At 39.5% G+C, this 26,996-nt stretch overlaps 1 protein-coding gene across 8 annotated transcripts in view; it reads left to right on the forward strand.

Moving 5' to 3' along the window:
- The window catches only part of RIC8B (RIC8 guanine nucleotide exchange factor B), a 136,053-nt gene that overhangs the window by 22,558 nt on the left and 86,499 nt on the right, over positions 1-26,996 (forward strand). For all 8 annotated transcript variants that reach the window (XR_007517379.1, XR_007517380.1, XM_049884263.1 and 5 more), the window contains exon 3: positions 20,824-21,432. Coding sequence is in view for 6 of the 8 variants with exons in the window: in XM_049884263.1 (XP_049740220.1) it covers positions 20,824-21,432 (609 nt within the window). In the remaining 2 variants the exon portion in view is untranslated. The remainder of the gene's footprint in view (positions 1-20,823; positions 21,433-26,996) is intronic.

Raw genomic sequence — 26,996 nt, forward strand, 5'->3', positions numbered from 1 at the left:
TACCTATTTCAGATAAAGGTGATCCAACGGAATATGAAAATTATTGAACAATATCAATACCACACACAAGTAAAATTTTGCTGAAGATAATTCAAAAACAGTTGCAGCAGTACATTGATAGGGAACTGCCAGAAACTCAAGCTGGATTCAGAAGAAGATGTGGAATGAGGGATATCATTGCTGATGTCAGATGAATCTTGACTGAACGCACAGAATATCAGAAAGATGTTTACCGGTGTTTTATTGACTACGAAAAGGCATTCGACTATGGATCATAATAAATTATGGATAACATTGTGAAGAATGAGAATCCCAGAACACTTAATTGTGCTTATGTGAACCCTGTACATAGACCAAGAGGCAGTCGTTTGAACAGAACAGGAGGCTACTGCGTGGTTTAAAATCAGGGAGGGTGTAAGTCAGGATTGTATCCTTTCACCATATTCAATCTGTATGCTGAGCAAGTCATCTGAAAAGCTGGACTGTGTGAAGAAGAACATGGCCTTAGGCCTAAAGAAGACTCATTAACAGCCTACAGTGTGCAGATGACACAACCTTGCTCGCTGCAAGTAAAGAGGGATCGAAATATTTACTGATGAAGATCAAAGACTACAGCCTTCTGTATGAATTACACCTCAACATAAAGAAAACAAAAATCCTCACAACTGGACCAATAAGCAACATCATGGTAAATGGAGAAAAGATTGAAGTTGTCAAGGATTTCATTTTGTTTGGATCCACAATCAGTGCCCACGGATGCAGTAGTCAAGAAACCAAATAACATATTGCACTGGGCATATCTACTGCAAAATTCCTCTTTAAAATGTTGAAAAGCAAAGATGTCACCTTGAGGACTAAGGTGGTGCATCTGACCCAAGCCATGATGTTTTCAGTTGCCTCATATGCATTCAAAAGCTGGACAACGGATAAGTAAGATTGAAGAGGAATTGATGCAAAAGAACTTCAAGACTTAACATTCTGAAAAGTATAAAAACATTGTTCAAAGAAATGAAAGATGTAAGTGGTTAGAAAACATCCCATGTTCATGAATTGGAAAACTTACTGTTTGTTGTTAAGATGGCTGTATTCCCCACATTGATCCACAGATTCAGTACAATCCCTCTCAGAACCCAGCTGGCCTCTTTGAGAATTTGGCAGGCCGATTCTAAAATTTATTTGGAATTGGAGGGGACCCAGAATATCCAAAACAACCTTAAAGGACTCACACTTCCTCATTTCAAAACTTATTACAAAGCATCAGTAATCAAGGTAGTGTGGTGCTGGTATAAAGATGGATATATAGATGAGTGTAATAGACTTAAGAGTTCAGAAATAAACCCTTATGTCTTTGGTCAGCTGATTTTAGGCAAGGGTGTCAAGACCATCCAATGGGGAAAGAATAGTCTTTACATCTTACCATGTACAAAAATTAAATGGATCCAAAAAAAGAATAAAACACAGAAGTAAATTTCTATGACCTTGGAATTCTCAGTAGGTTCTTTGATATAAAAACACAAGCTACAAAAGAAAAAAATAGATAATTTGAACTTCATCAAAACTAAAAAATTTGTGCTTCAAAGGTCACTATCAAGAAAGCAAAAAAGATAAGCCATAGAATGGGAGAAAGTATTTGTAAGTCATATCTGATAAGGGACATGTATCTAGAATATATGAAGTAGTAAGACAAATAACCCAATTAAGAAATGGATAAAGGATCTGAATTAACATTTTTCCTAAGATGATATAGAAATGGTCGATAAACATGTGAAAAAATGTTCCATATCATTAGTCATTAAGAAATGTGAATCAAAACTATAATAAATACCACATCATACCCATTAGAATGGATATAATAAAAAACTTGCATAATACCAAGTGTTGGAGAGGGTATGGAGAAATTAGAACCTTCATACACCTCTGGTAGGAATGTTACATGGTGCAACCACTTTAGAAAAAGTCTATTGTTTCCTTAAAAGGTTAAATATAGAGTCACCATACCAAAACCAAACCCACTGCTGTCGACCCATTTCTGACTCAAAGTGGACAGAGTAGAACTGCCCCATAGAGTTTCCAAAGAGTGGCTGGTGCATTACAACTATCAACCTTGTGGTGAAGGGCCAAGCTCCTAACCGCTTACCACCAGGGCTCCAGAGTTACCATACAACCTGATAATCCACCCCTAAGTATATGTCCAACAGAATGAAAACATATATCCGCACAAGAACTTGTATATGAATGTCTATACCAACATTATTCATAAGAACCAAAAGGTGGGAACAATCTAAATGTCTGTCAACTGATGAATAAACAAAATATGGTATATCCGTATAATGCAGTATTATTCAACCAAAAAAGGGATGAAGTACTGATATATGCTACAACATTGATGAACCTTGAAAACATGCTCCATGAAAGAAGCCAGACACAAAAGTCCACATTGTGTATGATTCCTTTTATATGAAATGGCCAGAATAGGTAGATCCATATTGAAAGTAGATTAACGACTGGGAGAAGGGAGAAATGCGGAGTTACTGCTAATGGGTATAGGGTTTATTTTTAGGGTAATGAAAACATTCTGGAATTAGGTGATTGCACAACTCTGAATACACTAAAAACCAGTGAGTTGGTTCACTTTAACAGGGTGAACTTTATGGTATATGGATTATATCTAAATAAAGCTATCGTTAAAAGAAATGCTATTAGGTAACATTTATTTTAACATGTACCACCTGCCCATCACCACTCTAAGCACTATATGCGTATTAACATATTTAATCCTTAAAGTAAGACAATACAGTAGGTTCTGTAATTTTGCTTATTTTATAAAATAGGAGACTAAAGCACAAAGAGAAATAATTTGCTGAAACTGGTGAAGTAGGAGGCTATGATTCAATCTAGGCAGTCTGACCACACATCCCATGTCCTACACCATACTGTCACTCATTAAAAATTGGATTAGCCTATACAGCTTATGAATCAGTTCTGTTCATTTTGTGATTTTAGCCATCTAATGTTTGAGACTTGATGCAGAGCATAACAAAACTTGGACATTGAACTAATTACCAGCATTGACAGGAAATAGGGGAGCATGCTTTCCATTGTAAGTGACTGGATAGGATATTTAGTGTCAGCTCTCCCCTATTGGCAGTGCAGTACTTAGCCTATAGAATTTGGGCCTGCTGAGAATTTTTTTAGATTTCTCAGATTTATTTATTTATTTTTGTTAAAAACACAAGCTTTGTTTTTCTCAGGTCTTCCTTAAAAAATCTGATCATGTGCTAAAGAAAATGGAGGACTATACATCTTTAACTAATTAAAAACTCTTAGGGATCTTAAAGAGTTCTTGGCTTACCAGATATTTAGTGTCTACCTTAATCATCTAGTGCTGCTATAACAGAAATACCACAAGTGGATGGCTTTAACAGGGAGAAGTTGATTCTTTCCCAGTCCAGTAGGCTAAAAGCCTGAATTCAGGGCACCAGCTCCAAGGAAAGGCTTTCTCTGTTGGCTCTGAAGGAAGGTCCTTGTGATGCATCAGTTTTCCCTTGGTCTGGGAGCATCTCAACACAGGAACCTCAGGTCCAAAGGATTTGCTCTGCTCCCAGCACTGCTTTCTTGGTGGTCTGAAGTCCCCATGTCTCTCTGCTTGCTTCTGTGTTTTCACATCTCAAAAGAGATTGGCTTAAGACACTACTTGATCTTGTAAATCTTACCAATGTAACTGCTGCTGGTCTGTCTTATTACGTCATAATGATAGGATTTACAACATACAGGGAAATCACATCAGAGAACAAAATGGTAGACAATCATACAGTCATACAAGGGAATCATGACCTAGCCAAGTTGACAGATACTTTTGGGGGACGCAATTCAATCCATAACAGTGTCCCAACTTCCCCATTTATAGATTGAAAACTATGTTGACTTGCCCAAGGTCCTTAACAATTAAGTGGCAGAGCAAAGACTCAAACTAGGTCTTCTGTCTCCTTTTCTACCTTCAGTAATCATCTTTGCAGAGCTCATCCTCAAGGAATTCATAGTGTAGTACAACCCAGAAGATACCTTCCAGTACAGTGATGCTTGCTAAGGTATCCTTCACCGAGGGTCATCACACCTCTAAATACACACTTAAACAGTATTAGAAAGTTCACAGCAGTCACTCTGCTGTTGGATAACTCTCGTTGTTAGAAAGTTTTTGGGTTGTTTTTTTTTTTTTGTATGAACTCTAAACTGCTTTGGTTGATCCTCCTATTTTGTCATGTCCCTCTCTGCCTCTGGTCATGTTGTCCACCATTTGACTTATTTTCCTACTTCCTTTCTGCCACTCAGTCGCACTCTTTTTTCTTTTTTATTTACTGTCCAACATTCACGTTTATTAAGAAGCCTTTTCTGGCTAAATTCCCTAGCTAAAATTTATTACATCAGCCTCTTAATAACAAAACCAAAAACCAAACCCAGTGCTGTCGAGTCGATTCTGACTCATAGCGACCCTATAGAACAGAGTAGAACTGCCCCATAGAGTTTCCAAGGAGCACCTGGCGGATTCAAACTGCCAACCCTTTGGTTAGCAGCCATAGCACTTAACCACTATGCCACCAGGGTTTCCCAGCCTCTTAATACATAGCTTAAATTACTGCATGTTGAAAAGATACATTCTTTATTCATTCATTTTACATATGTTCAGTTTCCCTAATATTGTAAATTACTTGAATCATATTCTTTTATAGCTCCCCAACCTAAAAATAGATGTCTCATCACTCGGATAGACTTCATTTCTCTTGATTAATTTGCATTCATTTGAATTTTAAATTAGGAACACTTCGAGTTGTGCCTGTAAATGGCGCTGTATACACAGGTGCTCAGTAATGGACGTTATAGAATCTGTAAAATTCATATAAAATGACAGTGTTTGTTTATAACATCACCACTTCTATTTCTCAAATGACTTTATCATTAAAGGACAGATACTGGTAAAAACTTCCCAGCCATATTTTTCCTGTGTGGAGTGTACCTGCTAGTATTTCTCTATTTTGTCCATGTGGCCATCTTTATGATGTAACATGCAGTAGCCTCCTACTCTACCACAAGTGCTATATTAGTGTTTTTTTAATATATCATCACATTTCATATTTATAAGTCCTAGATCTTATCCCTATTTTTAGAGACGAGAAAATGAGGCTCAAGTGATTTCAAGTAATTTACCCAAGATCACATAGGCCACAAATAGGAGAGCTGGTGTTTGATCAAGGTGCTTTCTTTACTTCCACTGTACTATTTCCCTATAAGTAACATATACAATATGTTCTCTCAGATGCTATCTCTATTAACAATAACCTTACAAGATAGGTATACCATTATTATATCTGTTTTACAGATGAAGAAATTTAGCTTCAGAGAGATTAAGCAAATTCCTCCAATTCAAGTAGCTAGAAAGAACCCAGATAGTCTGTTTCAAAATCCTCTGCTGCTTCTACTGTACCACTAGTGTGTTCATGTGCCACTGAAAACTTCTGCAGATCTCACAACTGTCTCATTGACACAACTTAGTTTTTCTTCTTTCCCTGTTCTCAGCTTACCACCAGATCCCTTTGATATCTTCTGTATCATACCTGGGCTACTGGATCTAAAAACCAGGGATTCAAATATAGAGGAACTAGTTCAGAGTGAATAGTTGAGTGTTGTGTAGGAGATGGCACTGGAGGCAAAGTCCAAAGATATTATATATAGGAAAGACCTTGCTACACTGAAAAGAACAAGAAAGCAAAGGGGCTATAGAGATCCATGGGACCACTATCTATATCAGCCATCAAGATATGAGATACACCTTGATGTTGTAGAATGTCCATCTTCCAGTCTTGTTAGTATACTACATAAACAAGATATATTTAAATAGATGTATAGCTTCTGCTAAGAACTGAGAATTAAATGAGATAATGTGTCCTCATTTGGTAAATTTTAATATGCCATAAATGAAGATACTTTTATATTTGCCAATATATTAACTTAAAATATATTTCACGTAGGCAGTGGAGAAAGGGGCTTTCTGAAAAATGTAGATTTTTTTTTTATTATTAACTTTTATTAAGCTTCAAGTGAACGTTTACAAATCCCATCAGTCTGTCACGTATAAGTTTACATACATCTTACTCCGTACTCCCACTTGCTCTCCCCCTATTGAGTCAGCCCTTTCAGTCTCTCCTTTCGTGACAATTTTGCCAGCTTCCCTCTCTCTCTATCCTCCCATCCCCCCTCCAGACAAGAGCTGCCAACACACTCTCAAGTGTCCACCTGATATAATTAGCTCACTCTTCATCAGCATCTCTCTCCCGCCCGCTGACCAGTCCCTTTCATGTCTGATGAGTTGTCTTCGGGGATGGTTCCTGTCCTGTGCCAACAGAAGGTCTGGGGACCATGGCCGCCGGGATTCCTCTAGTCTCAGTCAGACCATTAAGTATGGTCTTTTTATGAGAATTTGGGGTCTGCATCCCACTGATCTCCTGCTCCCTCAGGGGTCCTCTGCTGTGCTCCCTGTCAGGGCAGTCATCGATTGTGGCCGGGCACCAACTAGTTCTTCTGGTCTCAGGATGATGTAGGTCTCTGGTTCATGTGGCCCTTTCTGTCTCTTGGGCTCTTAGTTGTCGTGTGACCTTGGTGTTCTTCATTTTCCTTTGCTCCAGGTGGGTTGAGACCAATTGATGCATCTTGGATGGCCGCTTGTTAGCATTTAAGACCCCAGACGACACATTTCAAAGTGGGATGCAGAATGTTTTCATAATAGAATTATTTTGCCAATTGACTTAGAAGTCCCCTCAAACCATGGTCCCCAGACCCCCGCCCTTGCTCCACTGACCTTAGAAGCATTCATTTTATCCCGGAAACTTCTTTGCTTTTGGTCCAGTCCAATTGAGCTGACCTTCCATGGATTGAGTGTTGTCTTTCCCTTCACCTAAAGCAGTTCTTATCTACTGATTAATCAATAAAAAACCCTCTCCCTCCCTCCCTCCCTCCCCCCTTCGTAACCACAAAAGTATGTGTTCTTCTCAGTTTTTACTATTTCTCAAGATCTTATAATAGTGGTCTTATACAATATTTGTCATTTTGCCTCTGACTAATTTCGCTCAGCATAATGCCTTCCAGGTTCCTCCATGTTATGAAATGTTTCACAGATTCGTCACTGTTCTTTATCGATGCGTAGTATTCCATTGTGTGAATATACCACAATTTATTTACCCATTCATCCGTTGATGGACACCTTGGTTGCTTCCAGCTTTTTGCTATTGTAAACAGAGCTGAAATAAACATGGGTGTGCATATATCTGTTCGTGTGAAGGCTCTTATTTCTCTAGGGTATATTCCGAGGAGTGGGATTTCTGGGTTGTATGGTAGTTCTATTTCTAACTGTTTAAGATAATGCCAGATAGATTTCCAAAGTGGTTGTACCATTTTACATTCCCACCAGCAGTGTATAAGAGTTCCAATCTCTCCGCAGCTCTCCAACATTTATTATTTTGTGTTTTTTGGATTAATGCCAGCCTTGTTGGTGTGAGATGGAATCTCATCGTCGTTTTAATTTGCATTTCTCTAATGGCTAATGATCGAGAGCATTTTCTCATGTATCTGTTGGCTGCCTGAATATCTTCTTTAGTGAAATGTGTGTTCATATCCTTTGCCCACTTCTTGATTGGGTTGTTTGTCTTTTTGTGGTTGAGTTTTGACAGAATCATGTAGATTTTAGAGATCAGGCACTGGTCGGAGATGTCATAGCTGAAAATTCTTTCCCAGTCTGTAGGTGGTCTTTTTACTCTTTTGGTGAAGTCTTTAGATGAGCATAGGTGTTTGATTTTTAGGAGCTCCCAGTTAGTGGGTTTCTCTTCATCATTTTTGGTAATGTTTTGTATTCTGTTTATGCCTTGTATTAGGGCTCTTAGGGTTGTCCCAATTTTTTCTTCCATGATCTTTATCGTTTTAGTCTTTATGTTTAGGTCTTTGATCCACTTGGAGTTAGTTTTTGTGCATGGTGTGAGGTATGGGTCCTGTTTCATTTTTTTGCAAATGAATATCCAGTTATGCCAGCACCATTTGTTAAAAAGACTGTCTTTTCCCCAATTAACTGACACTGGGCCTTTGTCAAATACCAGCAGCTCATACGTGGATGGATTTATATCTGGGTTCTCAATTCTGTTCCATTGGTCTATGTGCCTGTTGTTGTACCAGTACCAGGCTGTTTTGACTACTGTGGCTGTATAATAGGTTCTGAAATCAGGTAGAGTGAGGCCTCCCACTTTCTTCTTCTTTTTCAGTAATGCTTTGCTTATCCGGGGCTTCTTTCCCTTCCATATGAAATTGGTGATTTGTTTCTCTATCCCCTTAAAATATGACATTGGAATTTGGATCGGAAGTGCGTTATATGTATAGATGGCTTTTGGTAGAATAGACATTTTTACTATGTTAAGTCTTCCTATCCATGAGCAAGGTATGTTTTTCCACTTAAGTATGTCCTTTTGAATTTCTTGTAGTAGAGCTTTGTAGTTTTCTTTGTACAGGTCTTTTACATCCTTGGTAAGATTTATTCCTAAGTATCTTATCTTCTTGGGGGCTACTGTGAATGGTATTGATTTGGTTATTTCCTCTTCGGTGTTCTTTTTGTTGATGTAGAGGAATCCAAGTGATTTTTGTATGTTTATTTTATAACCTGAGACTCTGCCAAACTCTTCTAGTAGTTTCAGTAGTTTTCTGGAGGATTCCTTAGGGTTTTCTGTGTATAAGATCATGTCATCTGCAAATAGTGATAACTTTACTTCCTCCTTGCCAATCCGGATACCTTTTATTTCTTTGTCTAGCCTAATTGCCCTGCCTAGGACTTCCAGCACGATGTTGAATAAGAGCGGTGATAAAGGGCATCCTTGTCTGGTTCCCGTTCTCAAGGGAAATGCTTTCAGGTTCTCTCCATTTAGAGTGATATTGGCTGTTGGCTTTGCATAGATGCCCTCTATTATGTTGAGGAATTTTCCTTCAATTCCTATTTTGGTAAGAGTTTTTATCATAAATGGGTGTTGGACTTTGTCAAATGCCTTTTCTGCATCAATTGATAAGATCATGTGGTTTTTGTCTTTTGTTTTATTTATGTGATGGATTACATTAATGGTTTTTCTGATATTAAACCAGCCTTGCATACCTGGTATAAATCCCACTTGATCATGGTGAATTATTTTTTTGATGTGTTGTTGGATTCTATTGGCTAGAATTTTGTTGAGGATTTTTGCATCTATGTTCATGAGGGATATAGGTCTATAATTTTCGTTTTCTGTAATGTCTTTACCTGGTTTTGGTATCAGGGAGATGGTGGCTTCATAGAATGAGTTGGGTAGTATTCTGTCATTTTCTATGCTTTGAAATACCTTCAGAAGTAGTGGTGTTAACTCTTCTCTGAAAGTTTGGTAGAACTCTGCAGTGAAGCCATCCGGGCCAGGGCTTTTTTTTGTTGGGAGTTTTTTGATTACCGTTTCAATCTCTTTTTTTGTTTTGGGTCTATTTAGTTGTTCTACTTCTGAATGTGTTAGTTTAGGTAGGTAGTGTTTTTCCAGGAATTCATCCATTTCTTCTAGGTTTTCAAATTTGTTAGAGTACAATTTTTCGTAGTAATCTGAAATGATTCTTTGAATTTCATTTGGTTCTGTTGTGATGTGGTCCTTCTCGTTTCTTATTCGGGTTATTTGTTTCCTTTCCTGTATTTCTTTAGTCAGTCTAGCCAATGGTTTATCAATTTTGTTAATTTTTTCAAAGAACCAGCTTTTGGCTTTGTTAATTCTTTCCATTGTTTTTCTGTTCTCTAATTCATTTAGTTCAGCTCTAATTTTTATTATTTGTTTTCTTCTGGTGCCTGATGGATTCTTTTGTTGCTCACTTTCTATTTGTTCAAGTTGTAGGGACAGTTCTCTGATTTTGGCTCTTTCTTCTTTTTGTATGTGTGTGTTTATTGATATAAATTGGCCTCTGAGCACGGCTTTTGCTGTGTCCCAGAGGTTTTGATAGGAAGTATTTTCATTCTTGTTGCATTCTATGAATTTCCTTATTCCCTCCTTGATGTCTTCTATAACCCAGTCTTTTTTCAGGAGGGTATTGTTCAGTTTCCAAGTATTTGATTTCTTTTCCCTAGTTTTTCTGTTATTGATTTCTAGTTTTATTGCCTTGTGGTCTGAGAAGATGCTTTGTAATATTTCGATGTTTTGGACTCTGCAAAGGTTTGTTTTATGACCTAATATGTGGTCTATTCTAGAGAATGTTCCATGTGCGCTAGAAAAAAAAGTATACTTTGCAGCAGTTGGGTGGAGAGTTCTGTATAAGTCAATGAGGTCAAGTTGGTTGATTGTTGTAAGTAGGTCTTGTCTCTATTGAGCTTCTTACTGGATGTCCTGTCCTTCTCCGAAACTGGTGTGTTGAAGTGTAGACTCTTTTTTAAGTAGTAAGAGAAGCAGACAGAGTTGTCTGATACTATGTTTGACAAGAAGTAAAAAGCTTGGGCATACCTATTTCTGCCTTCAGTCAAGAAAGGAAGGGTCTTAGTTATCTAATGCTGCTATAACAGAATACTACGAGTGGATGGCTTTAACAAACAAAGTTCATTTTCTCACAGTTTAGGAGGCTAGAAGTCTGAATTCAGGGCTCCAGCTCTAGGGGAAGGATTTTTCTCTCTGTCACCTCTGTGGGAAGGTCCTTGTCTCTTCAGCATCTGTTTCCTGGTTCCTTGAAGATATCCATGTGGTTTGGCATCAGTCTTCCCCTATCTCTGGAGGAAGGTCCTTGTCTCTTAGCGCCTACTCTTGGGCGATCTTCATGGGACTTGGCATCTCTCTTCCCCCCATCTCTGCTCACTAGCTTGTGTTTAATTTCTTTTATATCATAAGAGAGATAGACTCAAGATACACCCTACACTAATTCTGTCTCATTAACATAACAAAGACAGCACATTCCCTATTGGGATTATAACCACAGGCATAGAGTTTAGAATTTACAACACAAATTTTTGGGGGACATAGTTGAATCCATAACATTCAACCCTTTGGCCTACAAAAATTCATGTCCTTCCCATATGTAAAACACATTTACCCCATCACATCATCCTAAAAGCCTTAAATCAACTCCAAGCCCAAAATCACATTTTCCGAATCATCTAAATCAAATACAGGTGAGACTTCAGATGTATTCTCTCTCAGGACAAAATTCCTCTTCATCTGTGAACCTGTGAAATCCAGACTACATTATCTGTTTCCAGAGTACAATGGTGGAACACACACAAGGTAGACATATCTATTAAAAATGGGAGAAATTGGAGGGAAAGAAGGGATAACAGGCGCCAAGCAAATCCAGAACCTAACAGGACAATTTACATTAGCGTTTTTTTTTCAAGGCTTGAAAATAATCCTCTGCTCTTTGGGACCATCTGGGCAAGGGCCTCACCCTCTAGATTCTGGGTGCTGGCCATGCTCTCTGGATTCTGGGTGGAGCCCCCTTATCCCCTGGCTTCAGCTCTGCTGCACTGGGATGGCAACTCTGCTCCCTTGGCTTTGGGTGGTCCCATTTTCCTAGTCCATCTGAATGCCAACCCCACCTGCTCAGTTTGGGCATTGGCTGTACCTCCTAGCAGACCTTAACAGGTCCACACTTTGGAACCAAGTTGGCGAAGATTCGACTCTTTGAAACCTAGAAGGCTGTGGCCCCACCCTTTGAGATCCGGGAGATCGTGGCCCCACCCTTTGAAAACAAGAAGGCCCTACTTCCTGTGCTCCTTCCAACAGCTCTGCTGATCTCCAGGCTGCTCCAGGGATGGTCCTTTTCTTTTCTTGGAGGACAACAAATGTAGCTCCTTTGACCTCTTTCTTGCCTGTAGAATTCCAAGAGGCAGACAGCGTACTTTCTTTCACTCTTTCTCTCTCCCCTTCAGTCTAAGCTGATGGGTTTTCTGCTGTGTTAGTTGGTTATATCCATCAGTCATGGCTTAATTTCTTTAACAAAGTATTGTATAACCACATCTTTGGTGAACATTCTAGGACACGTATCCTTAGTTTGTATAACAGAATTTTCCAAATCTTTAAGTTCAGTTTTCATTTCTCACAGTTTGTTTTTAAGTTCATCTCTTTCCTCTCGCATTTTACTATAAGCGGCAAGGAGAAACCATGTGGCCTCTTTAAGATCTTGTTTAGAGATGTCCTCAGCCAAGTATCCAAGTTTATCACTTACAAGTTCTACCTTCCAGCAAACTTTTGAACGTAATTCAGGCAAGTTCTTTGCTACTGCATAAAATGCACTGCCCTTCTGCCATTGTCCAGTCACATGTTCATTATTTTCTGTTAAAGCCTCACCATAAGCACATTTAACGTCCACATTTCTAGCAGTGTTCTGTTGCTAGTGCCATATTTATTTTCTAAGATGATGGAGACTTTCTCTGTAGCTCTCTTCACTTCCTTCTAAGCCTTCACCAGAATTGCCTTTGGTGTCCAAATACTACCAAGATTGTCTTTTCTTGACAGTTTAGGCTTTTACTATTAAAAACAAACCAAACCCGTTGCCATCAAGTCAGCTCTGACTCATAGCGACTCGGTAGGACAGAGTAGAACTGCCCCATACGGTTTCCAAGGAGCAGCTGGTGGATTTGAACTGCTGACCTTTTGGTTAGCAGCCAAACACTTAACCACTATGGCACCGGGGCACCTTAAAACTCTTCCAGTCTCTACTCATTACCCAATTCCAAAACCACTTCCACATTGTAGGTATTTGTTGGAGCAGCACCCTACTGTCAGTACCAAATTCTATGTCACCTAGTGCTGCTATAACAGAAATACCATGCATGGGTGGCTTTAACAGGCAACTTTATTATCTCACACTTGAGGAGGCTTTTAGTTTGAATTCAGAGTGCTGGCTCTAAGGCAAGTCTTTCTCTGTCAGCTCTGGAGGAAGGTTCTTGTCTTTTTAAGCTTCTGCTCCTGGGAGATCTTCATGGGGCTTGGCATCTCTCTTCCCCCATCTCTGCTTGCTAGTTTGCGTTTAGGAGATTGACTCAAGATACACCCTATACTGATCCTGTCTCATTAACCTAACAAAGACAATCCATTCCCAAATGGGGTTGTAACCACAGGCATAGAGGTTAGGGTCTACCACACATATTTTTGGGGACACGGTTTAATCCATACAGCAGCTGATTGGTTTGGTTTTGTTTATTTACACCTAAGCTGTCTTTTACATCTATTAATGAACTCTTGATGATGTAACATATCTTTCTCAGGATTGCTAATTAGCAAACAAACTTGAACCAAACTTACACATTGTTATTACCCTGAACTCTCCTTTTAGTCTTTTTGGCAGGATCACAGTATATAGAGAACATAGCCAAAAGGACTGTATTGCTGAAAAATGCACATGTGCAAGAATGGAACCCAGAGATGAAATTTCGGAAGTAAGATAAAACCTTATTCACCAGGGCAGTGTCCATTAAATAAAAAGTTAGGATTACCATTGCCTCCCATACTGCAGGTAGGAAAAAACCCAAAGTGTGTGTGTGTGTAATATTAAGCTATATGTGTATGGACCCAGCTTAATGAGTATTCACATAGAAAATGTCATCTTTAGCTTTTTATAAAGAAATTCCAAATTTGACCTTTAGAATCCTATTTTTCTAACTTTTATTATAAGCATATTTTGGAATTCTGGCAGAAGGTCATTGACTGTATAGTGTTTTTATAAAACAATTTTTGAATATGTTTGTCCTCTGGGACTAGTAACATTGTTGCAGCTTTTAATTATAAAACCCAGAACCCAGTGCCATCGAGTGGATTCCAACTCATAGCGACTTTTAATTATAATAAGCTTATTTTGGAATTTATTACATTCTCTCCTCCGTCCCATGCTTGCTTGCACACACTCCCTCTCTTTCACACACACACACACACTCACCCTCTCACGTGTGCTGTACACAGAGAGTAAAAGTTTAGAACTGTCAGATTTAGGTGGCTGACCTTCATCTCTAGTTAAGAACTAAAATTAGATCCCTGGAATATATATCCAGTGATGTCCATCAGAGGAGAGTGTAGGCATAACCTTCAGAGGCCAGGGAGGCATCATCCAGAGGAGCCTACCTTAATAAAATTCCTTTGACATCTCTTTTTCTTTTTATCTTAAAAATTCATGTGGCTTATATTGTGATTTGTAATACATTTGTTTATTTTTATGTAGAAAATAAATCTTTTGGTTGAAATAGTGGTTCAAGAAGATGCGCAAGGATTGCCCTGTGACTTTAAGTATCTCTGGCACTGTGCCACATCTCCCAGATAAATGTGCGTAGCCTATTTTGAGAGCAGAGTCCTATCTCATCACGATAGGAATACTGGTTGATCCTAGTGGGAACACAAATCAAGCATGTGGCTAACATTGTAGCCATAATGGGGTGTGGGGGTGGGAGTCTGTCTGTTCTTATTAAAGAAAAAGTGGCAGACTGCAGGGATAGGTATTCCACTACCACTACAAGAGAAGAGTAGAAACATAAGAAAAAAGTTAGTAGAACCCTATTCAAGGATTTAGGTCTGTTTATTTAAGGAGAAAAAATTGGTCCTCAATAATTCTCTTCACAGGGCCTAGCTTAAGATTGCTTTTAATGTTCAGTATACCCATTTTTGCTTTATTTTTTGTGTATTGGTACACACCAGAATGAAAAGAGTAGGACAGAGAGTTAACTAAGAGTTCGATTCTCCTTTTCTGTTGTATCTTTTTGTGCTACCTTAATCGCACATAACCTTTCTGGGAGTCAGTTTTCATATCTGTAAGCTGAGAGAGATTTTCTGGTTCTGAATATATTATCTTTGGGTGATACGAATGGTTAATGTGCTTAACTGCTAACCAAAAGGTTGGTGGCTCGAGTCCACACAGGTGCCTCAGAAGAAAGGCCTGGTGATCTACTGGAATGTTTGCTGCTGAAAACCCTGTGGAGCACAGCTTCACTATGCTGCCCTTGAGTTCACCATAAACTGGAGTTGACTCAACAGCAGTTGGTTGGTTGGAGTATGTTATTAGGTGTTATTTTTTAACAAGGATTCCGTGGTCAAATAAATGAAGGAAATACTAAATTTAACAAAATTACATAGGTTTTCCCCCCTCACAGTTCATCTGGGAATCTTTAATATTTTAATATGCTTTGTAAATTTCCCAAACTTATTTGACCGCAAGGCCCATTTTTTATAGAACCTTTTGCACTAATAGTGTTTGTTGATATTAGGTGATCACGATAGCCCTTCTACCTCTTAGTATTCTTACTGTGGAAATTGTACTCATTTTGTTTGGCTCTTTGGCTCTTTCTGGCCGGTGGTTATTGTGGGATTACTGCCAGGTTGAACTCAGCACCTATGCTGTGTGTACCCTGCCCGTCTTTCCAGCTCAAACTGGAGAATTACTGCATTTTCCTGTTTCTTGTAAATAAAACAAACATTAGTACTTGTCTTTCGTAGTGTTCATTTTCTCTGTTGACTTGTTTCATTTTGATTCGTTTATTTAGTCATTGGCCTATTTCTATTCTAAATTAATCTATTAATTTTTATCTGAATTCACTTGAACAATTGTAACAGCCTCTTAACTGATCTCTCTACTTCTGGTCCTACTCCCTTTTCTTATACATCCTCTAGGTTACCATTAGAGTGACATTTCCAAAGTACAAATCTAATATCATTCACCTGCTGAACACCCTGCAGTAGACTGCCCGTTGCCCTCTGGATTAATTCCAGACTGTTCATTCCCTTCCTCATATAGACATGCACTAGTATATCCTCTCTTTGAAAGAAGAGGAAACAACCTCTCTTGACTTTATCTTCCCTCGTGTTACCGTCCCATTTCTCTGCTTTCCTTATAACCACATGTCTTGAAAAGTGTACTTCTCTCTCCACTTTCTCATCTCCTGTAGGGTCGCTATGAGTCTCATTCAACTCAACAGCAACAGGGTTGGTTTTTGGCTAAATATTCTTCAGCAGTTGCTTTTATCAACATCACAGGTAATCTGTTGCCAAATCCAAAGACCTTTGTCCTTATCCTACTTTCTCTTTCATCAGCATTTGAAAGTTGACCATTTGTCTTAGTCATCTACAGCTGCTATAACAGGAATACAACAAGTGAAAGCTTTAACAAAGAGAAATTTATTCTCTCACGGTCTAGTAGGCTGGAAGTCCAAATTCAGGGCTCCAGCTTGAAGAGAAGGCTTTCTCTCTTGGTCGACTCTGGAGGAAGGTCCTTGTCATCAGCCTTCCCCTGGTTGAGGAGCTTCTCAGCACAGGAACTTCAGGTCCAAAGGACGCGCTCTGCTCCCAGTGTTGCTTTCTTGGTGGTATGAGGTCACCATGTCTCTCTGCTCTCTTTTCTCTTTTATATCTCAAGAGAGATTGACTTAAAACGTAATCTAATCTTAAAGGTTGTGTTTACGTAACTGCCGGTAATCCCATGTCATCAACATCGTAGAGACAGGATTTACAACACATGGGGAAACCACATCAGATGACAAAATGGTGGACAGTCATACAATACTGGGAATCATGACCTAACCAAGCTGACAGGTATTTTTACGGAACACAATTCAATCCATGACACCATTCCCTCCATAAAATCCTTTCCTGTCTTATCTTCCAAGACACCAAAAACAAACAAACAAAAAAACCCAACAAACCCACTGCCACTGAGTCAATTCCAATTCCTAACAACCCCTGTAGGACATAGTAGAACTGCCCCATAGGATTTCCAAGTTTATGTCTATACAGAAGGGAAGCAGACTGCCACATCTTTCTCCCACGGAGTAGCTGGTGGGTTTGAACCACTGATCTTTTGGTTAGCAGTTGAGTGTTTTAACCACTCTGCCACCAGGGCCCCAAGACACCAGACTCCTAAATTTCGTTTTGCCTCTGACTGATTCTTCCCAATTTTACCATCTCTTCCTCCTCCCAGCCTCTCAGCATTGGCATTTCTCAAGGCTCTGTTTTAGCCTCCATTTTCATCATGTGTTTTTCTCTATGTGATTTCATCCATTCCTGTAGTTTGAAATGCCCTCACTCATATAGAAGGTTTGGCCCAGATGGTTGCTTAGGGCTCCAGCCACGTACATCCAGCTTCCTATTTGACTTCCCGTAGGCATCTCAAACTTAATGTGTTATACAGGATTTTCCTGAAAAGCTTTTCTTTACCCAGTCGTGTTCTTTTCAGTATATGGCACTATATTGCTGAAGCCAAACAAGCCAAACACCTCCCTCTCCCTCACAAACAATAAATCAGCAAGTCCTATTGACTTTCCCTCTAAAATATCAGATTCATTCCCATCTCTCCCCTCTCCACTGCTGCCACTCTAGTTGAAGCCACATTTGTTCCCCAATTCATTTTCCACAGAGCAGTCAATGTGATCTTTTACAAATTTTAATTGGGTTATAAATCCCCTTTGCTTAAACTCCTTTACTGACTGTCTATAGCATCTAAACTAAAGCCTAATCTCGTTATCATAGCCTGTAAGACTCCCCATGATCTGGTTTCTGCTTACTCCCCAGTTTCTTGTCACAGCACTCTGCCTGTAACATCACTCACACTGGCTTTTCAGGACCTTAAACATACTAGACTCTGCCTGCAATATTCTTCTACTCTTTGCACATTTAGCAGCTTCTCACCATCAGAATTGGCTTAAATTTCACTGTTTCTGAAATTGAGCCTCTCTTCAGTTATTCTCTATCACAGCATCTCGTTCATTTCCTTTATAAAATTTAGTAACATCTTAATTATGTATTTACTTGTTTGTTTGTTATCTGTCTCCTCCATTAGACTATAATCTCCATAACACCAAAATTTTATGTTTTGTTCACCACTGTACACTTACCATCTAGTATAGAGCCTTGAATATATTAGGCACTGCAAATATTTATGAAATGACTGAATAAAAATTACACCTGTACATTTCAAGTGTTAACTTAGATGCTGCTTCCTTAGGAAATTTTTCCCTGAATTGGTCCATTTCCCATAAGGTTGTATTCAGTGCCTTAGATTTGTATTGTCATAGAACCATATAGGTCAGTAGTTCTTAATGGGGAGCAGTTTTGCTCCTGAGGAGACATTTGGCAATTTCTGGTGACATTCTTGATTGTCTTTAAGTATATGGGGGTGTTACTGGTATCAATCAGGTGGAGGCTGGGGATGTTAACTGAATATCCTGCAGTGCACAGGGCAGCCTACCACAACAAAGAATTGTCCAGTACAAAATGTCAGTAGCATCCAGGTTGAAAAACCCTGGCTTAAATCTATCAGAACACTTAAACTGTATTATTCCGTAACTTGTGTTTCTTTGTAATTCTCTCACACTAGATTTTAAGTTCCTTAGATGTTCTCCATTGTGTCTCCAGTGCCAGGAACATTACCTTGGATTTATTAAATAGACTCGGGGAATTCTTGATGGGTGGATGAATAAATGAACAAATGAATGTATAAACCAGCCATGGCACAACCAGGCCAAGTTGGCCTAATTCCTGGTATTAGATATAGGGAATAGTTGCTTAGTTATTGAGATTAAATATAACACTGTTACCTATGGAATGATGGCACAAGAGGTTCTTCTGGGGCATTGATGGGACATCATATTTCAAAGATACCCCAAGATAGAAGTGGTTAGGAAAATAGATGTTTATTACCTTTTCAAATAATAGTTCTGAGGTGATCAACCAGGCAGGTGGGAGGCTGTACTCTGAATTTCTCCAGGGACTTGGTTTCTTTCCAAGTCATCAAGTCATGCTTCAACATCTGGGCATTGCCGTGGTGTAGGCTGGGCTACCACATCTAGTGCTAGGCTGTAGAAGGGGACAAGAATGCGGAGAAGGCTGCTTACTGTCTTAAAGACCGAGACCTGGAAATGGCATACAACATGTCTACCTGTATTCCATTGGCAAGAGCTCAGTCACATGATCATGAAGAGCTATTGGGAAATACGATATAACTAGGCAGCTGAGGGTCTCTCTACAGTTCTGTTACTATATAAGGAGAGAATGAATTTTGGTGGGCAACTGTCAGTTTTCACCATATGCTTAAAAATTACATTAAGTCTTAGGTAAGCATGTTTATGAAGTTTTATATTATTTACTCATTACTATGTGGTCTGAGTTAGGTTTACTACTTTGGTTTTATAGTTGAAGAAAACTTAAAAGGGATAAAAATTGTCTAAAACAATGCTTCTGAAGTTATTTATGATGAAGGACTGGGGTGGTTGTTGTTTGTCCCTAGTTTTCAATAGCTCGATATTTTTTAAAAAACTGTAATAGAGCGAATTATAAAAAAAACACGAAAGAATCACATCCTTGGATATCACAGCAAAGTCAAACTACTATAAAAATTTCTAAATGCATACCCTCAATTTTTGTACCTATAGCAACACGGCTCACTAACAGTTTGTAAACTGGCACCAGTCTGTAGACAGCACTTTCGAGTAGTACTTGTTTAGAAGGTGTTCCCTGACAGCCTTTATTAGGCTGTCAGAGTGTAGTGGACAAACTATAATGTCAATCTTTTAAGCAAAGACATTTTATGTACAAAGCTTGACTTTTATTTTTAGAAATCACTCCTTAAGACAGTGTATGAATCATGTGATAAATCATTTGAATGCTCACACAATCTTCGTGGCATGTTTCGCTTGTTTCCTACCTAAAGCCCAAGCCCATCCTAGTTTTGCAGATTCAGAGTGAAAAGCCTGTCATCCTGGAGCTAGAAGAAAGTTGCCTTAGAGCACACTGAGTCACAATGCATGGTGTAAATGAAGAAAGAGGCCTAATGCAGTGACATCCTCAAGATCACAGTTAATAAATGGGAGACAGTTAGGGTATGATCATTGACATCTATAGCGTAAATTATATTGGAGCCAGATTATCTGCATTGAGGCCTGGCCTTCCACCTCTTGGCCAAGTGCCCTTAGGTAATCACTTAAATCCAGAACCCGTGTTCTTAATCACCACACTCTTAGGGTTATAGAGTCTGTGGCAGGTTGAACAAGTTTCAAGCCCAGGACCACTGATGGTAATGTGCTTCACACGTCTAGTAGTTTTTCACATTTAAGTTAAGAAAGATGATGTGACCAGGCACATTCCATACACGTCCATGCCACCCTTACATATATCTTCAGCACAGAGAAGTCAAGGAGAGGTTAAAGTATATGTGGTGATGGATTTCAGCTCCACCTTTTCAGTGCTCATCTAGTCAGTTTTTCTCCAGTCCCCTACCCACTAATGTCTAAGCTATGTCATTGTTAGCCATTATTCAGTGGCTCTCAGAATGTGACTTTTGAACCAGCAGCAGAAGCAGCAGCAGCAGCAGCAGCATCAACTGGAAACTTGTTAGATATGCAGATCTCAGGCCCTACCCCAGCCCTACTGAATCAGAAACACTGGGGGTGAGGTCCCGTTGTCTGTGTCTTAACAAACCCTTCAGGGTTTACCTGAAAAGGTTGATGGTTCAAACCCACCTCCAGGTGCCTTGGAAGATAGGCCTGGTGATCTGCTTCTGAATAGTCAAAGCCTTGAAAACCCTGTGGAGCAGCTCTACTCTGCGCATGCGGAGTCACCATGAGTCAGAATTGACTCAATGGCAGCCAGCAACAACAACAATAACAAAAGTAAAAGAAGTGCACAGAACATAAGGTTTCTTCCAGTGCTAACATTCCATGATAAAATAAATTAAAACCTTTTCTAGCCATATCCTTAACTGTTGTTAAACTGGTAGAGAAACATTCTGTTTTTAATCGTTTGAACTAAATGATTTTTGAAACTCATTCTTGTTTTTCAGAAACTCTGTGAAGGCATATTTAAAGTCCTTGTAAAGGACATCCCAACAACATGTCAAGTGTCCTGCCTGGAAGTTCTCCGCATTCTCTCCAGAGACAAAAAGATTTTAGTTCCTGTAACAACCAAGGAAAATATGCAGATACTGCTGCGACTAGCCAAGCTAAATGAGTCGGATGATTCTTTGGAGAAGGTGTCAGAGTTCCCAGTTATTGTGGAGTCGTTAAAATGTCTGTGTAATATAGTGTTCAACAGTCAGATGGCACAGCAGCTCAGCCTGGAACTTAACCTTGCTGCAAAGCTCTGTAACCTTTTGAGAAAGTGCAAGGACCGAAAGTTTATCAATGACATTAAATGCTTTGACTTGCGCTTGCTCTTCCTCCTATCACTTTTGCACACCGACATCAGGTCACAGTTGCGCTATGAGCTCCAGGGACTACCGCTGCTAACCCAGATCTTGGAAAGTGCCTTTAGCATCAAGTGGACCGATGAGTATGAATCGGCCATAGACCATAATGGACCTCCTCTCTCACCTCAGGAGACAGACTGTGCCATTGAGGCCCTCAAAGCTCTCTTCAATGTGACAGTAGACAGTTGGAAGGTGCATAAAGAGGTAAGGTTGAGAAAGGTGTTCTTATCTACCTGGAATTTAATTGGTCTGGGGCATCCCTAGAGCTGCTATAAGGGAAGAATGATAAACTGGGAAATGGAAAAAGTAGGTTGCAGGTCCCCGCTTCATCAGTTGTGTGACCCAGGATATGTTTCTTAACCTCTAAGAGTATTATTCTTCCCATTTGCAAAACATCAGAAGAATAGGGTGAAGATGGAATATTGTTTTGTAAGATGCCAAATAGGGTTAGTTTCTGAGTTTGCTATCACTTACTTTTTAAGAGTGGCTTTTTCAGGAACAAGGTTTAAAGTATAAGATTTGAAGGAAAACAAAACATGAGATTCGTAAAGTTATAGCCATTTTCAGTGGCTGCCATCTTGAGAAAAGTTAACATAAATCAAACCAATTGAAGTTAGTCAGAATTGATGTTGGCTCAGAAGAACAGAAATGCTGTGTGTATCACCCATCCTCCTGGTCTTCTAGGGTGTTATTGTATATAGGGTTAAATAACTGTCAGAAGTATATGACTACAACTAGATGTCCTTGCTTGTACACAGCCCTAGAAAACAAGCATAATTATGCCAGCATGTGGGAAAGGTTGTTTTATGTACTACTTGATTCTTGTTTCTAGACTAAAATCCTTTTCCGTGACTTGAACCTCCCAGCAACCCAAAGTGAGGCAGATTTGATAGTCTGTATTTGAGTGCCCGCAAAAGCAATATGCTAAGTAGGAAAGTTAGTTCGAGAAAGTTAGCAGTTTTAAGAGAAGTGAACATAAACCTTTTCTTTGCTTCTAAAATCTTAATATTTCACGTTTACCCTCTCTCTTTAACCTTAATGGTTGAAATTCAGCCCCTACCTTTAAAAAAAAAGAAAGAAAGAAAGATTCTGGTACCAGAGCAAATCATTTTTTCTGACAATTGACTTTAGGACTTAGACTAACATTTTGCTCTGTCCATTTGAATCAGTTCTCACCCATGAATAAAGATCTGTTTTGGCCAGCAGCCTACTTTAAAAGGATTATCTCAGTGTGGTGTTACAGTGGGAGTATGCAGCCATCTGAGTTTTTAAAGTGCAAATAGGTCTGTATTTTGAAACCAAATATTTGAAGATCAGACCTAACAGCTGTTTCAGATGACTGTTGTGTAGTCAGTTTTTCCTGGGACTTGGCAGGAGCTGATGTAGAAAGCCCACATGCTCCATTTATGCTTTAAAACCAAATATTTGGAAGTATTTAAATGTTGTCTCTATGCTTATTTGGTACCCTCTATGGTTATTTCTTTTACACTGTTTGTTTTGGTGTTTTTAAGTTCCCCGTTTAGTTGTAAGAGCTCCTCTGAGACTGTTGGTTTGCCGTTGTTGGAGCCCCAGTTATTTAAATTGTGCCCAAAATAGTAGCTCACACCATTCAGATTCCTGACAAAAAGGCTTTATAATCCAGTGGCTGCACATCAGTACATAAAATAAATATCGGTAAATTGAGATTAACCCTCATTAGTGGGAGCCCTGGTGGCGCAGCGGTTAAGAACTTGGCTGCTAACCAAAAGGCCGGCAGTTTGAATCCATCAGCTGCTCCTTGTAAACCCTATGGGGCAGTTCTACTCTGTCCTATAGGGTTGCTATGAATTGGAATCGACTTGATGGCAGCAGGTTCATTTTTTTCTTTTGTTTTGTTTTGATTCATGTGCTTCAGTTATAAAAGTGAGGCTAGAAGAAACTTTAGAAAATGTTGAAGTGGCAGGCATTCATCCTGTGTTACAGAATGTTCGTTCTCTAAAAGACATGTGATTAAGGATTAGTAGCTCTGGAGCAGGCGTCTCAGTAGATCTAGTGCCTGGTGCAGTGAGTCGTGGATCAGTTGATACAGCCCCTACAAAATGTCCACAGGACTCTGGGCTACTATGGAAATTTTCAGAAATTTGAACAGCATTGTAAACAGGATCTTTGCCAGCCCACTTAGGCAAGAATGTCTTCATGAGTCTTCAAATTCAAATTTTAACCAACATTTATTCATTCATTCAAGTTCAGTGGTAGAATTTGCACCTTAAATTTTTTTTTTTTTTTTTTATGAGGAAGACTCGGGTTCAATTCCTGGCCAGTGCACCTCATGCACAGTCCCCACCTGTCTGTCAGTGGAGGTCTGCATGTTGCTATGACACTGAACAGCTTTCAGAGGAGCTTTCAGAATAAGACAGACTGGGAAGAAAGGACTGGGCGATCTACTTCCGAAAATCAGCCAGTGAAAACCTTATGGGTCAGAGTGGTCCAGTCCTTAGTTGATCATGGGGTTGGCGCAGGACCAGGCAGCTTTTCATTCTGCTGTGCATGGAGTCACCACGACTCAGGGGCCAACTCCACGGCAGCTAACAACAACAGCAAAGGAAGTATGCTAGGTGTTGTGTGATATGTAGGCAAGTAATAGGCATAGTCTCAAGAAACTTCAGTTTTGTGGATAAGACAGGAAATAAATTAGTATACAAATATATAATTTAAATTATTATAAGTGCTAGGACAAAAACAGTGCAATGACTAAGAATACTTAGTATAATCAAAAAAGACTTGAAGGTCTCTCTTGATTTCTGCAGACTTAGAGGAGACAGCCATGCGAAGAATCTGGGGATGAGGATTCCTGGGAAATTGAGTAGTATGTGAAAAGACACAGAAACTAGAGCATAGAGTACTTTTTAGTGAGTACCATGACTTAGAATAAGAAAATCTGTAATCAGAATGCAGAGAAAGTTGCCAGTAAGAATCCAGTTACTAGATAGTAACTAGATAGTAGGCAAGTGTCAACTTCGGTAAAGGGAAGGACAGCACACAATATAGGGGAAGTCAGCACAACTGGACCAAAGCAAAAGCATAGAAGTTTCCTAGACACACCCAAACACATTGAGGGACCAAGTAACTGGGGCTGGGGTTTGGGGACCATAGTCTTGGGGGACATCTAGGTCAGTTTATATAACATAGTTTATAAAGAAAATATTCTACCTCCCACTTTGATGAGTAGCATTTGGGGTCTTAAAAGCTTGCGAGTGGCCATCTAAGAGGCATCTATTGGTCCCATCCCACTTAGAACAAAGGAGAATGAAGAAAACCAAAGACACAAGGAAAACACTAGCCCAAAGGACTAAAGGAACACATGGACCAGGGACTCCACCAGCCTGAGACCGGTAGAAGTAGATGGTGCCTCGCTAAACCAGTGACTACCCTGACAGAACAGGAGAAAAATGTAGAACAGAATTCAGATTCATGTAAAAAGACCATACCTAATGGTCTGACAGAGTCTGGAGGAACCCCTGAAACTACGGCCCCTGGACGCTCTGCTAACCCAGAACTGAAACTTCCTGAAGCCCACTTTTCAGACAAAGATTAGACAGGTGTATAAAACAAAAAAATTAATACACGAGGGGCATGCTTCTTTTAGTTCAGTCAAATATATGAGAACAAATAAGCAACCCCTGTCCAAAAGCAGGATGAGAAGGCAGGAAGGGACAGGAACTGGACGAATGGACACAGGGAACCCAGGGTGGAAAGGGAGAGTGTGTTGTCACATTGTGTCACAAAAAATACGTGTATAAATTTTTGGGTGAGAAGTTAGCTTCAGCTGTAAACCTTCACCTAAAGCACAATAAAAAAAAAAAAGAATCCAGTTATTTGGATTTCAGTATCTCCTTGACTGTCAGGCAAAAGACATTTCAATTGAGCAAGCACCCAAAAATTTGTTAATACTTTAAAATATCAGCTGACACAAAGAGATATGGAGAACTTACTGTACAGAAGAATCCAACTTTAAAAATAACTAATGTTATTTTTTCTTATGAAAATAATACATGCTCATTCTAAAATCCCTCTTGTGTCTGTCAGTTTGTTGTACTGTGGGGGTTTACGTGTTGCTGTGATGCTGGAAGCTATGCCACCGGTATTCAGATACCAGCAGGGTCACCCGTGGAGGACAGGTTTCAGCAGAGCTTCCAGACTAAGATAGACTAGAAAGAAGGACCCGGCAGTCTACTTCTGAAAAGCATTAGCCAGTGAAAACCTTATGAGTGGTAGCAGAACATTGTCTGATATAGTGCTCGAAGGTGAGCCCCCCAGGTTGGAAGGCACTCAAAAGACAACTGGAGAAGAGCTGCCTCCTCAAAGTAAAGTTGACCTTAATGATGTGGATGGAATAAAGCTTTCAGGACCTTCCTGTGTTGTTGTGGCACGATTCAAAAGGGGAAGAAACAGCTGCAAACATCCATTAATAATCGGAACCTGGAATGTACGAAGTATGAATCTAGGAAAATTGGAAATCGTCAGAGATGAAACGGAACGCATAAACATCGATATCCTAGGCATTAGTGAGCCAAAATGGACTGGTTTTGGCCATTTTGAATCAGATAATCATGTAGTTTACTATGCTGGGAATGACAGCTTGAAGAGGAATGGTCTTGCATTCTTCGTCAAAAAGAACATTTCAAGACCTATCCTGAAGTACAGTGCTGTCAGTGATAGGATAATATCCATACGCCTATAAGGAAGACCTGTTAATACGACTGTTATTCAAATTTACACACCAACTACTAAGGCCAGAGATGAAGAAATAGAGGATTTTTATTAGCTGCTGCAGTCTGAAATTGATCGAACATGCAATCAGGATGCATTGATAATCACTGCTGATTGGAATGCGAAAGTTGGAAACTAAGAAGGGTCGGTAGTTGGAAAATATGGCCTTGGTGATAGAAACAATGCTGGAGATTGAATGATAGGATTTTGCAAGACCAACGACTTCTTCATTGCAAATACCTTCTTTGACCAACATAAACAGTAACTGTGCATATGGACCTCACCAGATGGAACACACAGGAATTAAATTGACTACATCTGTGGAAAGACGATGGAAAAGCTCAATATCATCAGTCAGAACAAGGCCAGGGACTGACTGTGGAAGTGACCATCAGTTGCTCATGTGCAAGTTCAAGCTGAAACTGAAGAAAATGAGAAGAAGTCCACGAGAGCCAAAGTACGTCCTTGAGTATATCCCACCTCAATTTAGAGACCATCTCAAGAGTAGATGTGACACATTGAATAGCAGTGACCGAAGACAAGTTGTGGAATGACATCAAGGACATCATCCATGAAGAAAGCAAGAGGTCATTGAAAAGACAGGAAAGAAAGAAGAGACCAAGATGGATGTCAGGGGAGACTCTGAAACTTGCTCACAAATGTTGAGCAGCTATAAAGCAGAAGGAAAAAATGATGAAGTAAAAGAACTGAACAGAAGATTACAAAGGGCAGCTCGAGAAGACAAAATGTGCAAAGACATGTGCAAAGAGCTGGAGATAGAAAACCAAAGGGGAAGAACACACTCAGCATTTCTCAAGCTGAAAGAACTGAACAAAAAGCCTCAAGTTGCAATAGTGAATGTTTCAATGGGGAAGATATTAAGCGGCGCAGGAACCATCAAAAGAAGATGGAAGGAATACACAGTCATTATACCAAGAGGAATTAGTTCATGTTCAGCCATTTCAAGGGGTAGCATATGATCAGGAACCGATGGTAGTGAAGGAAGAAGTCCAAGCTGC

This window comes from Elephas maximus, chromosome 4, assembly GCF_024166365.1.
Source record: "Elephas maximus indicus isolate mEleMax1 chromosome 4, mEleMax1 primary haplotype, whole genome shotgun sequence".
In the NCBI taxonomy this organism is placed as follows: domain Eukaryota; kingdom Metazoa; phylum Chordata; class Mammalia; order Proboscidea; family Elephantidae; genus Elephas; species Elephas maximus.